Raw genomic sequence first — 17,525 nt, forward strand, 5'->3', positions numbered from 1 at the left:
TCAGCAATCTAAATATACATGAATTAAAAAAAAAAAAAACCAAAGCTGTCTATAACTATCACAAAATACATCAAAAACTAAGACCTAGTGGAGATACAGAATTTTGCTCAGAGTTCTATGAAATATCCTTAAAGCAGGTGAGATTTGAAAAAGATCTTAGAAAGAAACATAGAAATCTGAAGGAGGCTATAGGATGAGGAAGACATTTAAAAGATAAGGAAAAAGGTATCAAAGATAAGGTACAAAGGTATCAAAGTAGCCTGAATTCCTCTATGCTCAGAAATGTCAAACAAATTGCTGCTGCTGAGGTACAGAGTAGGACAGAAACAAGCTGAAGGAAATAAGATCAGGAACAAGGCAAGGATGTCTTGTCTAATTTCAATATTGTACTGGGAATCCTAGCTAACGCAGTAAGGCAAGAAAAGAAAATAAAGAACATGTAGATTAGGAAGAAATAATTTAGTCACATATGACACGATCATCTATGAAGAAAATCAGAAAGAATCAACAACAAAAACAACAAAAAAAAATTCTGGAACTAATAAGCGACTATAGCAAGGATACAGGATACAAGGTTAATACACAAAGGTCAACCACCTTCCTATATATCAGCAATGAACGAGTGAATTTGAAATTAAAAACATGTTATCCTTTACAATAGCACCCCCTCAAATGAAACACCTAGGCATAAATCTAACAAAATAAGCACAAGATCTGTATGAGGAAAACTGCAAGACTCTGATGAAAGATAAAGAACTAACTAAATGGAGAGATAGAGTCCATGTTCTTAGATATGAAGACTTATTATTGTCAAGATGTCAGTTTTTCACCATCTGATGTGATTCAATGCAATCCCAACTAAAATCCAAGAAAGTAATTTTGTGGATACTGATAAGCTGATTCTAAAGTTTATATGGAGAGACAAAAGACCCAGAATACTCAATTCAATATTGAAAGAAAAGACCAAAGTCAGAGGACTAACACCATTCAACTTCAAGGATTAATATAAAGCTACCATAATCAAGACAGTGTGGTACTGGTAAACAAATAGACAAATGGATCAAAAGAACAAAATGTCCTCATTTTCCTTTCCAAACTTGTTTTATTGATAATGTGCAAGCATTTCTCAGCAATAAGTAGGTCTTGTAGCTTGTAATAATGAGCTTATCACCATTTAGGTTTACCTCATCACGTTGGAAGGAATCTCTCACTGATCACAAGAACAAAGATGCAAATCTTGACACGGGAAAAAGAAACCCAGTAAAGTAAATGAATAAGAAAAAATATGCAAGAGCAACACTGGATAAATCCCTGCCTTGCTGATGACCATGTCATCTTACATGGACATAACGAGGTCAATAAAAATGATCACATCATATGTTTGCACAGCCTTTTAAAACTTGCAAAGCATTTCACATTCATTACCTCATTTAAACTCTACACAACCATTTGCAATAAGAACAGGTACCATATTCCTAGTTTAATGATGAAGAAATGAGCTCAAGGAGATGGTGAGAGAGAGCAGATAGGACTTCTTACCTCCTATTCTTTTCAGCACACAACTCTGCCTAATGTTACATACCCAACCTATACACCAGGGTTGTAATCAACAGAGAAAAGCTATCCAACAATGAATTTCATAGGTTACCCTATAAAAGTAGAGAAAGATGTTGTGGATACAAAAAAAAAAAAAAAAATTTACAAAATAAAGGGTCCAGAAACAGACCTACATAAATATCTTTGACAAAGGAGCAAAGGCAATACAATGAAACAGTCTGTCTATTCAACAAATGGAGCTGAACAACCAGACATGCACATGCCAAAATTAACTCAAAATGTATCATAGACCTAAATGTAAAACACAAAACTATAAAACTCCTAGAAGATAATATAGAAGAAAACGTAGATGACCTTGGACATGCTGAAGACTTTCTAAATACAACACTTAAGATACAATCTATGGAAGAAATAACTGATAACCTGGACTTCTTTAAAATTAAAAACTGTTCTGTGAAAAACAGTGTCATGAGAATGAGAAGATAAGCCACTGACTACGAGAAAATGCTTGGAAGAGACAATACGACAGTTGCTTGTTATCCAAAATATTTGAAGAACTCTTAAAACTGAATAATAAGAAAACAAACAATCCTATTAAAAAACAGGTAAAAGGTCTGAACAGATACCTCATCAAAGAAGATGTACAGATGGCAAGTAAACATACGAAAAGATGCTGAATATCATATGTCATTAGGGAATTTCAAATTAAAACAACAATGAAATGCCACTACACGTTTATTAGAATTGCCAAAATCCAAAACATTAACAATATCAAATGCTGGCAACAGAACTCTCTCATTCATTGCTGGTGGGAATGCAAATGGTACAGTCACTCTGGAAGACAGTTTGGCAATTTCTTACAAAATTAAAATATTCTTACCATACGACCCAGCAATCATGCTCACTGGTATTTAACCAAAGGAGTTGAAAATGCCTACAACAAAACCTGCACATGGATGTTACAAGAAGCAGGAATGCAAAACAGTCTACACACTGACCCTAGCTATGCAAACTATGTCTCCATGTGGTCAAGGTCTGGCAAGTCGTATGTAAAAATTTATTCAGTAATTATTTACTGACAAATTATTAGGTATTGGGATGTCTTATACATGATAAGCACTATCAGGCAAGATAAATAAGAAATCAAAGGGTGTGAATAGGAGGGAGACAGAAAAACAATTTTAATACAATATGAGTCATAATAAAGATACTATGGGAGTAGAGATTAAGATGGGGCAACTTTTGGAGAGGGGGCACAAAAACAGGTGTTAGGTGGCTTTACGGATAATTCTATTGCCCACTTCCTCCCCAAATTACTGTTTCACTGAATTTTCAAATTTTAACAAATTTTAACTTGGACCCAGGACAAGTTCTAGGTTCACATTCCTAGCCCCACTACTTACCGGATGACTGACCACTCATGAATTACTTAACTTCTCTCCACTTGTTTCTCATCTCTGACATGGAGATAAAAATTAGAACCTACATAACAGGACTGTTAAGATTAAATGAGGTTATATATGTAAATTATTTAGCACAGTGTTCTAGCACATAGTAAATAGTGCTCAATAAATGGTTTAGTAGTAGTAGTAGCATTATTATTAATGCTGTTCTCCACTGCACTGATGAGATTCAGAGTAAGAACAGGTAATAGTCTGGCTCTACTGCACCAAGCAGCACCACCGTTGACTACAGGACACAACACTTTCAAGATCAATTTGTCCAGAGAAGGGCAACCAGGATGGTGATCCTGGAAAACACACTGAAGGCATGAAGTCTGGAGAAAAGATTACGGATGAACATGACAGCAGTCTTCTCCTGTAAGGAAAGGCTATCACTGCTCTACATGGAAGAGCAAGGACCAAAGAAGAATAATAGATGTCAACATGAAGAACTGTCTAAAAATATAATGCTGCTTCACACTGTAGTATGCCCTAGTGATGACTTCATTTTCAAGCTTGAGTCTCTTGATAAAGCAGGTTTGGACTTGGTGATCTCAAAGGTCCCCTTCGGAGTCTATCTCAGGAGACTTAAAATTAGGATGGAAAACCTAAGCAGTTTAAATATATTAATTAGTTTGAAGAAATGAGAGGTTGGGAAATAGGGAAGGGGAGGGAGAGCACTGGTGACTTCCTGGTAAAGCACTTTAGAATTATACTTTAAAAGATAGACTCTGAAATTGCTCACAGAAGGATTTTTAAATGAAAGACACTCGTGTTTTAGGGAGAGCCAAAAGTGCTGTCAAGGCTACTCTTAAGTAACTCTCTAAAGAAACCACATATTAAATAAATGTCTTAAAAACAAAGACACTACCATGCTAACTACTGCTCTTCTAATAATGTGGTTAAGTTGACCTTAGAGAATTGCTAGGATGGCACCTGAGTCATGGAGATGTGAGGAATTGGCTACACAGTGAACTGTTAAAGGCTGCATTGCTTTCTTCCACTATGCTCAGCTGCATGTTCACGAAGAGATCATTATATAATGCCCTTCCTTGTGAAAGGTGTCTTTTTATCCAGTCTTCCACTGAGTATTATACATTGTGAAAGTTATCAAAAGACTAAGTACGTCAGAATTAGTTTCTAGTAGATACAGTTTTTTTTTTTTCTAATAAGTAACAGTAATATATACCTGTTGTAACAAGCTTGGGAAATTGTGAAAAGCATGTAAGAAAAAAAATAATTCAACCACATTCAGAGGTAACTCCTAACATTTGGTTTCTTTCTGATCTTTTCTCATGCATATATATGGGGGAGGGAATTATTGTAAGTTTATTTCATAGTCAGGATCACATTTATATTTTTAGTAAATATTGTATTTGTAAGCTTTACCTATTATTAAATTTCCTTTAAAATATGATTTTTAATGACTGTATGAGTTGCCTTCAATTGATTTCTGTATCTTAGCAACATGGTTCTTAAATTGTGGTTTTTAACTTCTCCTCAGGGGAATTTTACTCTCAAACTGCTATGTTATTATAATATTCCTCAATGTAATCATCTTTATATTGAAAATCTGAGTTTTAAACTGAACTTAAATGGCATGCCTATTTATAATTTATAGTCCAGCTTGGGTACATCTTATAAGGTGAAATGTACCTTATTTCATTTTATTAAGGAGGATTTATTAAAAGGAAGTGGAGGAATGGAGATAGAATCAGCTAAAACGAAACTGGTAAGACAATAACAGACTTCAAATGTCCACCTATGGAATTTGGCTTCTTCAGTGGGAAATGGGGCACTCGATATTTATATTGAGGTTACTGAACTAAAAATTCAGTTTAAAAAATTCATCCAATCATTCATACTGCCAACACACTGTCCAGGACATGGCATTACAGCCTATTGAAACAGAAACCTAAGCAAAGATGCCCTTTAATTTTTAAACACTGACTCTCCAATTTTTATCTCACAAGTGCCTGAGGGTAAGAAAACCGAAGATCAAGAGTTCTCATCTGTTAAACTCTTTCAGCAGACCCATAGGCTTGGATAAAGAAAAGGTCAAACCATTTTCCCACCAAATGACGAGAAGACCAGAATACTAAGAGACTAGAAAATCTAAAAGGAAAATAAAAAATTGGTAGGAAGAAAGGAAAGGTAGTTTTAGTTTTCAGTTGACTGCTCAGGTGACAATGTCCAATAGATAGACAGAAATGCAGGACTGAGGTTTGGGTGAATGACAGGAGCTGGATACCTAATTTTGGAGTCACCTACCAAAGTGAAAAGAGAACCCACCATGATATCTCCTTTATCTTCTCCATAGCATCTTCTCTATCACCAGCAAAAACAACATTAATAAAGAGCAGTTCATTTTAATTATCTACATATGAAGCGACTGCCTCAGGAACATTTTGAGTATAACTATTTGTGGTATTTGTGGGTATTTCAGAGAAGTTTATCATCTGTGTAAAGTACAAATCAATGGAACACTATAAAACATTTTGAAATCCAACATTCTATGGGAAGATTTTTTTTGGTCTATAATTAAAATCCATAATTAAAAATTATTTTTAATTATTTGCAGTGAATAGGATATAGATTTAAACATGACCAACATTTAGAGCTATTATGGTTTAAAATAATGTTAGTAAGTATTTTTTAAACTGCACTAATAGGAATTAATTAGAAATTGACCATATACTAAAGTTCATTTTGACATCTAATTATAAAATTCACAAAGCATTTAAGTATACAGATGTTTCTGAAGAAGAAAATTTAAAGAAACTGACAAAATCTAATGGAAGGAAATGGTACATACATATCAAGTAGGAAGATCTGTACATAGCATCCCCTTGGAGATGTGTTATATTTTAATTTTTATTAGAAATGGGCCCAGCTTATTACCATATGTCCCGATCCTCCTGCACACTCTTTTAAAAGTATTTATCTATTTCTCCATTAATATCTTTTTCCACTAGAGGGAGATATGACTGAACATTAACAGTCATAAAAAGTATATACACTGATATCTTCTGTGGGAAATGAAGTGTATTGCGTGAGATGAGGGATGAGGGACAGGAGACAGACAGACAAAATGAGGTCACAGGCTTACACCTGTAAACTACCCACGTGTCCCAGGCACAACACTACTTGCTTTACATACATTATTTTACTTAGTCCTTACAAAAACCCAGTGAAGTAGGTATTACAGTCTTATTTTACAGATAGAACAGATCAATTAGATTACATATGTATGGTCATAAAATGAGTGGCAAAATCAGAACTCAAGCTCAAGTTTGAAAAGCTCTTCACTCTGTTAGCGGAGAATTCATCTCCTCCAGTGTGTCCTCTTCCCTCCACTTTCACTCTCCTCTCTCCACATGCTTAAAATTGAGTTAAACTGGGCTGAGTGAATTTTCTAGTTTGTCCTCCTTCACAAATGTAGGGGACACGGCTACCTGTTGGGTTATGTGTCCTAGTGGATTTAATTCAAGATGACTGATGCCTTATACAGCACTTTATGCTCTCTGGACATCTCTACACTGAACAGAGTTCAAATCTAAATTCTTTCTCTTACAGGAACAAGACAAGGCCAGGGGCTTCCTGACATGGCCATCACTCTCTAGAACTTAAACTAAATACAACAGAATTTAGAGCCTGATTAGATTGCAGATGTTACCCGCATGGTCCTGAAGAGTTTCCCAGTAGCTCTGGCTCAAGAGAGTAGTTGGTGGATGGTGGACTAGAAACAAAACTGTAATTTTGATTCCCTGATTGGCAAGTGATTCTTGTACCTACTTCCTCTATTGTTTGGAAGCGAGAGACAAGAAGAAGTTTCAGGCCTCTAGACACTAGACACTAGACATACTGCTTCTTTGACTATGTATTTGTATATGTATATTTTTTTTCTAAATATATTTCTTATTTGAGGCAAAAAAGATTTTTTAAAAACTGCTTAGTTACCAAGAGATATCTAACAATCAGGATGGGAAAAAATACACTAATTTGAAGTAAGGAATGAAGTTATGTGAGAACAAATAGAAGACACTAATGACTGATATGGAAGAAACAGAGATCAGTGCTCAAATGTGGTTCTCTTCAGGAGAAGATCAGGAGGATACAAGACCTGGCCTAATGGTAATCTCATCTGCTTTTCATTTTAGTAGAAAATGAGCTGATATTCTACATTAAACATGGAAAAGGAGCCTTTAGCATGGGCTGGGCATCTCTTCAGAAAACAAGATATTTTTGTCCTTAATTATGATAAGACTGTTGACATAGGGTGTAAAAACTGAAGAGATGGGCATTCCTATCTGGGGAAGCAAGTTGACTTTAGAATTTGCAAAGATTGAGCCAAATTTACAGAAATAGCTAGCACACAATTCCTAATTAAGAAACACATTTGATGGACTCCAGAGAGAGCGGTATCTGTTATCCTGTCTCAAATTTCATTGTCATTTCTTCCTGTTACAACTTTAGCCTTGAGTCCTTGTAACTTCAGTATTCATTAAATACTACAAAGGAAAGCACTTAACTGAGCTCTCTGCACTTTCTAAAGGATAGCTCTGTTGATTTCAAACGTGGTATGGTATTAGAAAGTCACCACACTCCAGAGTCTAGAACGTAAATAGACTTGCATTTCTATTGAAAATCTTGTTTGGTGATGTTTCTACTATAGGGGGCAGCATAGCACATGGAAAGAAGAGGGCTGTTTTGAAATTAGGCAGATCTGGCTTAAAATCTCTTCCCACTTACAGTGTGATATTGGGGTGAATCATTTGGCCTGTCTGCAACCTCTGCTTACTTAACCGTCATGGGAACTTGCAAAGAGTATGGACTTAATAAACACCAATTCTTGACCGGCATGACCCTTGACTTTTAACATTAAGAAAGTCTGGAATTTCTACTGTATATTATTGCCATAGGCTCCCATTAGAATAAATCTTTGGTGACTACAGGGAAAAAAGATTGTCCTAAGAGTTTTGATAGTCTCCAATATGCTTTCAAAAAAAAAAAGACCAATGCAATGAAGGACCAAAAATGGTTTTTCTCCTTAATACCATAGTTTCATAAACAGCATGTTCAGTAATGACAAATAAGTAAGTCTAGCTGTCCAAAGGGTATGTTTAAGAAACTACCAAAAAAAATTTTTTTGAAAGGTGTGCTGGGTAAGATGTAGAAGGTTAACCCTACATTAATATAAAAAAATGGGATTTTGAAAATAAATTATTATACCTCTACTCTTCTCAAAAGTCACAGTTTAAGAGGACTTGAAAGAAATTGTGGCTTAGGGTAATGTCTGTAGAAGTGTCTTATGTATTAAGAATTTAAAGTGTCTTATGTTTATGATAATCAATAATTTAAAGCTGCTCCAAAATAAACTTTGAAATAGTGAAAGCTTTCCCCCTATTTACTGTATTTAAAAGATTCATAAACATGGGTGACTAACATTTTCTTTTAAAGTAACACAGTAATATGTGATGCTTTCAAAATGTTGTTGAAAAATAAAGTATTAGAATAATCTAGAAGAAGTGTTTCAAGAATGGACAAAAAGGAAAATGGGCCAACTTCATATTGACATTCTACTTTGCAGAAGGGCATCTCTGCCTTGGCAATCAAATAGTTTTATATTCGTCTTGCCATATTTATAAAAGCAAATGACCTCCAACTAAAGAGCATAGCAACAGCACGTACACGTGTACACACACACATACACACCACACACACACACACACACACACAAATGTATCTATCCCTGCTGTTGTTAGTACTCAGTCCACTCCTGTGGCCTTGTATACAGAGAGCTATAATTTATATCCACAACTTAAGAGTGACTAGGGAAAACAGATTTAAATTCAATACACTTTGTTTTTAAGGAGGTAGCTATCCACACAGACATACCTAAAAGTACTATTTATGATTTCATCTTGAAGGGAAGGGAAAGATAAAGCACCCATCAAATCTGTATACTGGAAGTTTTCCTCCTGAACATTATGATGGCTTCTCCTTTGGGAAAATGATATGATTCGTCTAGCTGGCTTTCTTGTTTTTAATTTAAAATGCAGCAGAACTCACTGATAGATTTGCATTCTTCAGAAAAGCTGAGTTCTGATTAATCTTCTTTCTTAAATAAGATAATGCAATTAAATCCTAAACCCCTATTCCTCCAACTGAACCCTCAGAAAAAAGAGGACAGACATAAACTCACTCTTCCGATACAACCTTGAGGGAGAGGGATCAAGAGATCAGAAGGCAGGAGCTGGGCACACTGCACTGTAATTGCTCTGAGCCTCATCCCCAAAGCAGGGCTGCAGCTGCCAGTGTTAGTCATTCCGACTCTGGCTGAGGGTCAAAGCACCACTTCCACACCTTGAGACAAGGGTGGTAAAAGGGATGAAAACCACTGCTTGAGGCCAATTCCTTCTTAGACCAACCAACTAAATAAAATCTGAACTTGCAGACAGGCTAGGGAAATTAGGGATAAGTATGTTTTAGAAAAAGTTTAAGTTTCACAAGCTGAAGCAAAAGTGACATAGCACTGCAAGTATTAAGCCAAGCGTCTAAGATACTTCATTCTAGGTCAAGTTAGGTTACAGAGGATGATGTTAAATCTGTTTTTATGCTTTCTATGGGCTAAACAAATGATTCACTGTAAAATTTAAAAATAAGCAAATAAGAGTAAGAGTATAAACCACCACAGATTATTATTTATTTGAATGTCTGTAAAATAAGTAAGATATTATTTGAGTTAAAATGCTCCTTTCCAAAGAATTGTTTAACTCATAGTCTACTCTACACGGATATTCATGATTTTTATCTAATTTTTAAATGATAAAGAACCAGAAAGCACACAAACATAAAGATCTATGAGCGTAGAAGCCTGAGGGGGAAAAAGGGACAGAAATTGTGCTACATACCTCATTCATTCTGAGTATAATTCTTTTTACTTTCTCTCCTCTTTAGACAGAACATTAGACAGCAATGCTGCCCAAAATATTGATTAAGATAAATTCTAACTCCAGCAAAATGCACATGATGGTCTTATTGAATTTCCTGTAACTTCAATAGCACCAAAAACAGAGAAAATAAAATTCAATGCAGAGAAGTCAGCACTTACTTAAGAGCTAGTCAACAAGACCAAGGTATGTAAAGAAAAAACTCTTTGTGTATTTATGTGTGTGTGTGTGTTCATATTCTTTACAACTTAATTTTTTTTATTGTGGAAAACTTTAAACATTAAAAACTACACAGATTATACCCATGAACCCCCATGATCCTACAACCCAGCTTCAACAATTAGCAACTCATGGCCAATCTATACCCTACTTCCTTTTTCCCCGTTCAGTATTATTTTGAAGCAAAGCCCAGACACTGTATTACTTCATTTGGACTATACTTTGATGAGGGAAAGGGAATACAATAAAAGACTGGGTAGTGAGAGAAATGCTACTTCCTTCTCTCCACAATCCCTGCCCCTTATCATGACCACAATTTTAAGTAACATATCCAGGAACGCTCCAAGGAAAGAAGCCCATACGCCTCCCCAAAGAATTAGCACTGCAATTCCAAATTTACTGCAGCTTCCCAGTCACTCCGCCTTCCAGCTCAGACAGCACCTCCCTCCCTAACCAGCAAAGATAATTCAGGGAAGCAGTGATAGTATGTGATAGTGACAGTGTACCCAGTCCTTAACTCCGGCATGGCCTCCAAGGACTGCACAAAATGGAATTGCTTTTCTCAGCAACAGGCTAGTCACCACGTCTCTGAATTGATAGGCCTCCTCCAGTTCAGACAGGAGTCTAACTGTCTACCTTTTAAATCATATCTATGGCTAACTCATGGGCTACCACTAGCTAAATGAGACAAGGAGGCAGACACAACAGAGCTGTTTCCCAGGATGGGAAAGGGAAAGGAACACTGCAGGCGAGGGAAGCAGTGGCAGAAACCCGACAGAAAGCTGGGACTCTTTGATAATGTAAAGTGCATCTTTACATTATCTCCTACTTCTCACAGTCAAATACCAACCAAAATGGTGTGGTTACCCTACAGTAAATACTCTGATCGCCTGGAGAAGTAAATGGAGCGTTCCAGTAAAATGGAGTCAGAAAAGAACCCCAATTCCTCCAATGCTCCTAAATGTTTTAATTTTAATAACATAACTAGAAGAAAACAAGCAGTGAAGATAGCACCATACATTTCTGCTGTTTTATAATGTAGGAAAAGTGTTTCACAATCTTAAATATGTCACCATCTAGTGCTTTAACTTTTAAAAATACCTACTTAGATTTCTCCAACAACCAAATACTAATATTCAGGCTGTAATTTCTTCTTGTTTACATAACAAAGAGAAAACTGCTCACAAAGGATACACGTTAATCATCATAAGAAAACTAATTCGAGGTAACTCCCAGTAACCTGTACCTTGGAGTAACACCTGTGAATACAAAGCCCACCAGACCAGCTGCACTTTGTAAATAAGAAAAGATTCTTCACTACTTGATTCACACAAATCATGTTTCACTCCAACCCCTTCCACTGCACACAACCTACTAACCCCGCTGCAGGGACAAAATTTACAATGAAATTTGACATTAATGATTTTTCATAGCAATAGAATCAAATACCTTCTCTCCATTTGTAATAACATCCCATTATTGGTATTTCTATTTCTAATTTTTTCTAATACTCCCTATAAAACAAAAATCAGTTCATTTTATTACTACACATCTGAAGATTAATTCTGCAGTAATACAAAGATTGTGAGGAAAGTTTCACTACAATTAATATAGATACGTCAAATTTCTCAGGTGAACAGCAGACTAAATGTACTCACTTTTGTTGTCTTTGTATAGAACGGGGAGGAGAGTTGGTGAATAGGCAGGTCCACGATACTACTAGAGTTTGTGACACTGTTACTATGTGTATGTTCATCTTCCCTGCTACTGTCATCAGACTGATCAAAGTCATCACTCTCCTGGTCCATTTCCTCCTCCTCTTCATCCTCCTCATCTTGTTCGCCAGCATGCTCCTCATCCTCCTCTTGTTCTTCTTGGTTTCCCGAGGAGTCCTCGTCTATGGAAATAAACCGATTGTTGTTTTCTTCCAATTGTCCTTGCTGGGAATCATTTTGGTCACCAGGTCTAGGTTCTGCTCCAACGACTTCACCATTCCTCGCAGTGTGCTCCTCGTCCTGTTGTCTTAGCTGCTGCTGCTGTTCCTCCTCTACCACACGATTCATCTGTTCCTCATCTGCCTGGCTTGAGGAAGGGTTCCCTCTCAGAGAGCCTCCAGTTCGTCGTCTTTTGCTGCCCACAGAGAGCAGTTCCTGATTCATTTCCAAAAGCCAGCTTGCTACTTCTTGAACCTTGGCTAGACTATCAGAAGATGCAAAGGTTTTCACATTCTGCAGGGGGGAAAGGGGGGCGAGAAAAAGGTTTATACAATCTACATTATCTTTTACTTTTATGTTATATGTCTATATTCCAAATTTCATTAAAGATTATAAAAAGTATCTGATGCCCCTGAGGCATTAAGATGTTCTTTAGGAAATCAATACAGAACATTTACATTATAAAAGTTATGAGACTTTATAAAGATATACACAAAATCATATAGTAAACAGCTTTATTTTAATCTCCTTTTTAAAATAATTTTAGAACAAAGGTTACAGTTTAATTTAGTTGCTTTGACCAATAAAACATAATCTACCCTGTAAAACAATTTTAAATTTTAGATCAGTAGTTCATAAACTATAACCTTTGTAAAACTTCCACAAAATGTTAAAAAGGGTACTTCCACAAAATGCTAAAAAGTGTATCACAAAAAACTATTCACTGCTCAGTTAAGTTCAGGAAATGCTGAGATAAACCAAGATAAAAAGGCTTTTTTTTTTTAAAATTTTAGGAATTTCCCAAACTTATCACAGAAGCTTGTCTTTAGACAGTTTTTTGACAGGTATCAAATATAATCATTATAATTTTCACTTTTCACAATGAATATAAATCAACTGAACATCAAATAAATAAAAATTTTATTTCAAAAAAAAAAAAGAAAAGAAAAAAGTTCGTAAGTTCATACCCTCTGACCCAGTAACTCCACTTCTGGCAATCTATCCTAAGGAAGTAATCCTAAAACAGAAAAAAAATTATGCAGAGAATGCTCACTGCTGCTTTATTCACAAACGCAAAAAATAAAAATAAACATAAATTCAAATAATCAAAACCCAAATGTTCAAGACAAAGAAACCCATGAAATTAAATACATTTATGGTGCAATCCCTAAACATGATGTTCATTTAAAAAATCTGTGAATCAAAACATGGATGATTATATTACACTACCCTAAGGGCAAAATGCAGGAAATTATATAATCATAGCATGACTTTCAAGCTGTATAAGGACTAGATAGAAGACAACAATTCAAAATATACACTGCATTTGGGCAGTTGTAAGATAGGTGCTTTAATTTATTTTTTACCATATTTCTCAAATTTTATATATCAAGCATGTTTACTTTAGTGTTTTTTAACATTGGCTCTAAAATTTGACTTGATATAGAATCTTTTCATAACATTCTTAAATTTCATCCTTTGCAGGTATCTATATGTACAGGTTTGAGGTACATTAAAAAAAATGCCAACACACTACACAAGTTCATATAAAATTCCTTTTAAAAATGTCTTTAAGGTTTATAAGATATAAGAAATATAAGAAATATAATACCCTTTTTTTAATCATGCCCTAAGAGTAACTACATCATTATCATAATGATCTTATCCACTTCTCCACACCTTGCTACTAGATGATCACCCCCTAGACGTCTATAATTCTCACTGCAAGCTCTAAGGTGAGGTCAGTAAGTCCCAAAGATAGTTTTAAAATAGCAATATTTCATTTTCTTTTCTATAATCTATAATTTCTAAGAAATAAGCTGTAGTGTGGGGGAAAATTCTTAAATTCTAATTACACTAGAAGTGTAAATGTAGAAAGAGAAGAGTTCTAAAGATGGACCCACCCCTGAGGCACTCCAACATTCTAAAAGAAGAGGAGTAGCCAGCAAAGATGACTCAGAAGGAAAATCAAGAATGAGTGGTATTCATGCAGCCAAGCTAAGAAAGCATACCCAGGAGGAGAAAGTAAATAATGACAGCTATTGCTGTAACTCAGGTAGGATGAAGGCAAAAAAACTGACCATTAGATTCAGTAACCTGGACATCACCAGTAATGGGAGCAATTCTTGTTAGTAAAGTCTGATAAAAGTAGATTTAAGAGACTGGGATAAAGGGAATAGGGATGATGAGTATGGACAAGTCTGGAGTTTGATGCAAAAAGGAACAAAAGAAAGGGAGTGGTAACTGGTAGGGAAAACGGGGTCAAGAGAAGATTTTTGATTCTTTAAGACTGGAGAACTAGCAGCAGATCTATAACTGACAAGAATAATCCAGCACAAAACAAAAAAAGTTTATAATGTAATCAAGAAAGAGACGAGATGGTGAAGTGATATCCTTAAGTAATTAAAAAGGGATGACGAAAAAGCATTCTAAAGTAGAAGAACTAGTTTTAGTTAGAAAAATGGATACTTCATTTATGGTAATAGGTGGAAAAGCAAAGTGATATTATATAAATACTTTAAATTTACTTCTTTTCACCATATTTCTCAATGTGGGAACAATTCTAAGTAGGTGGGTTTTTATAGTGGTAGGAGTCTTTGGAAGTCCCCGACTCATTCCTTCAATTATTTCTTCCTTTGGTTTTTGTTTTTGTTTTGTAAAATAGGAAGAAGCAAGGTTATCAGCTGTGAATGATGTTTGAAATTTGAAGAGAAAGGAATGAAATAAGTCTTCTAGGGGAAGAGGAGGGAAACTTTCCTTGGTGCAAGAGATTCTGATGATCAAATGTAATCAATAAACTGCTATAATATATGCTTCATGTGGCTTTAAAAGTCTAGTGGTTCTTATGTACAACTATGGCAAGCACAATATAAAATTTATCTTCAAGGCAAAAGGTAGAGTTTCTTAGAAAATGGAATATATATATATCCATTGTTTTCAGAAGATAAACTACAGGAAATAAAGATCATCAAAACTTGCTAGCTAGTACATGTCAAAGACAAACTATGAAAATATCACAGGAAATCAATTTAAAAATAACATGCAAATTGCCCTTTGTGTGCCCAACCTAACAGGCATATTTTTGTAAGAATGAAACGGGTTCAATGACATATTAAGAGCAGCTTACAAAATGAAAAGATGAGAGAACAAAGGTCATAAATCACAGAGAATGGGTGTAAAGAAATAAGGAGACTGTTGGTAAGCGGCCAGCCTACAAACAGAAAGTTTATATCCAGCATTTCTAAATAGTACTGATACTGGTTATCAGTGAACACTTCTGTTAACCAATTATGAATAATAAATTCAAATCATTATCATTGTGTAATGTTAGTGTTATATTGAGGGGAACAGAGAAGAAATGTCTTAAGTCAATAAAGATAACTGACTCATATTTACAGTGTGGCATGTAAATAGCTTTCAGAGTAATACAGATTAGACAGACCTGGTCAAAAGTGATTAAATACAAGTAGAAGAATCAGATTTAAAGCACAGCCAATATAAAACATACAATGACACAGCTAAAAGTCAGATTATAGGAAATCCAGATTTGAAGAGGCTTAAAATACCTACTGACAGACTTACATAAAAATTTTTCCAAGTAGCATATTTTATTGGGTTGGATTTCTCTGACCGATTTCAGGAATGGAATATGATAATATATAGAAACTAAGAGAAAAAAAATTCATTTTCTGTTGGTATTAAATTTAAACAAAAAATAGTATTTTTAGAAAATAAGTTTTCTAATAATATTCTAAATAAGCTAATGACCTAATTAAATTAATAAATATTTATCTAGTAATTAATAGGAAATCAGAATCAACTACTAAATCTTTTAAGGGAGGAAAGACACTTTAAAAAATAGCTTATAAAGTCCCAGATTAAAAAAATCAAGCACCCATAATCTAAAACTTGAAAATGCCATACAGGAGAAGTTAATAAATGAGGTATTAATAAAAGCACAATTTTACTTTTTATAATCCTAATTTTAAACTTTTTAAGAGAAAACTTTTTGTATGATTTAGGACACTGTCATACGAAAATCAAACATAAACAAGCAGAAGCCTATATCCTTTAAAAAACTATGTAAAATTTGAGGATTCTCTTTTATTTCTTCTTACCAGTATATAATGTCAAACTATATCAGATACACGACTTACGTTTTTATCAATAACCAGTGAAATGGAACTTGAAATCAGTAAAATAAAATCTGATGGCTAATATATTTTGACATTAAATTCTATGATTTCCTGACAACTGGGCATGATGAGAATGAAAATGATTTAAAGTTCAGGAATAATACTGATAAACCAAAGAAATTTTAAATTGAAAATGTTCCTCACTTCACAGATAAAGCAATCTTGGTTCAAAGAGATTAAGTATTCCTCAAGCTTGCTAGCTTCAAGATAGCTTAGAGCAAAGCAGGGACCAGAAATTGACACTCAACTGAGATTTCTTTCATGTGCCTCAATCTACATAACTGCATATGATAAAGTCCTAAAAGAATACTATTCTCTAACATTGCTATTGCCTTCTTTTCCAAAACCAGAATCACTACAGCCCTCAAAGATTATTACTCTAAAACAAATACTCACTGGGCACTCAATATGCTTCAGGCACATACTAATTTTCTAGAGGATAATGTTTAGAAATGTTTCTTTACAAGTTAATGACTCTTAACCTGACCAGAACCCACAGTAAAATCAGATTTTACATTACAACTCTGTGTGTGTATACATATATATATACAAATCTAAAACAATGGTTTCAGAGAGAGGGAATAATGAAATGTTTCAGACGCCTAAAGTCTCCCTAAATCACTCCTCTTAATTAAACACCATCCCTCTCATTGTTCTCAGTCTAAGAGTGTTCTAGAAGAGCTTCCCTCATCACCTGGAGTTCCCTTTTGCCACACCACGTAATAATTCTCCAGCTTCACAGTATGAACTCTCCAGATGTCAAATTAATAATTTATTAATCACTATGTTCAAAGTGATTAAAAGTAAGTATCTGGAATACACACTTTAGTCATATCATATCACTCTGCTATTCAAAATCCACCAGGAGCTTCCCATCTTCACTCCAAATAAAAGTCAATTTTTTCAATGGCTGTCTGTTAGGCCCTGCATAATCTATGCAAATCCCACCACTCTGAGCTCCTATTATACTGTTCTCCCTTTTTCACATTGCTCCACCCTTTCTGTCCTTGTTCTTTCTTGAAGAGGGAAATACACTGCTACCTCAGAGACTCTGTGCTGGGCACACCCTGTGCCGGATGCTCTCCCTCATGTACCTGCATGGTTCTTCCCACATTTCCTTCAGGAATATTCAAACATCCTCCAAATGACACTTTCCCTAATAATCCTATTGAAAATAATCACTCCCTTGCATCTCATTACTCCCTTCCTCCATTGGACTCCTCT

At 35.0% G+C, this 17,525-nt stretch overlaps 1 protein-coding gene across 8 annotated transcripts in view; it reads right to left on the minus strand.

The window, feature by feature from the left end:
* Nucleotides 1-17,525, minus strand: part of FBXW7 (F-box and WD repeat domain containing 7) — a 198,894-nt gene that overhangs the window by 75,180 nt on the left and 106,189 nt on the right. For 6 of the 8 annotated variants that reach the window (XM_032464917.1, XM_032464890.1, XM_032464915.1 and 3 more), the window contains 2 exons: nucleotides 13,074-13,123; nucleotides 11,830-12,399 (listed from right to left, as the gene is read on the minus strand). In XM_032464917.1, the coding sequence (XP_032320808.1) occupies nucleotides 11,830-12,330 (501 nt within the window). In that variant the 5' untranslated portion in view covers nucleotides 12,331-12,399; nucleotides 13,074-13,123. Of the gene's footprint in view, nucleotides 1-11,829; nucleotides 12,400-13,073; nucleotides 13,124-15,378; nucleotides 15,383-17,525 lie in introns of all 8 variants that reach the window. The other 2 variants (XM_032464922.1, XM_032464907.1) reach the window with 2 other exon arrangements.

The sequence above is a fragment of the Camelus ferus genome, chromosome 2, assembly GCF_009834535.1.
Source record: "Camelus ferus isolate YT-003-E chromosome 2, BCGSAC_Cfer_1.0, whole genome shotgun sequence".
Taxonomy (NCBI): Eukaryota; Metazoa; Chordata; class Mammalia; order Artiodactyla; family Camelidae; genus Camelus; species Camelus ferus.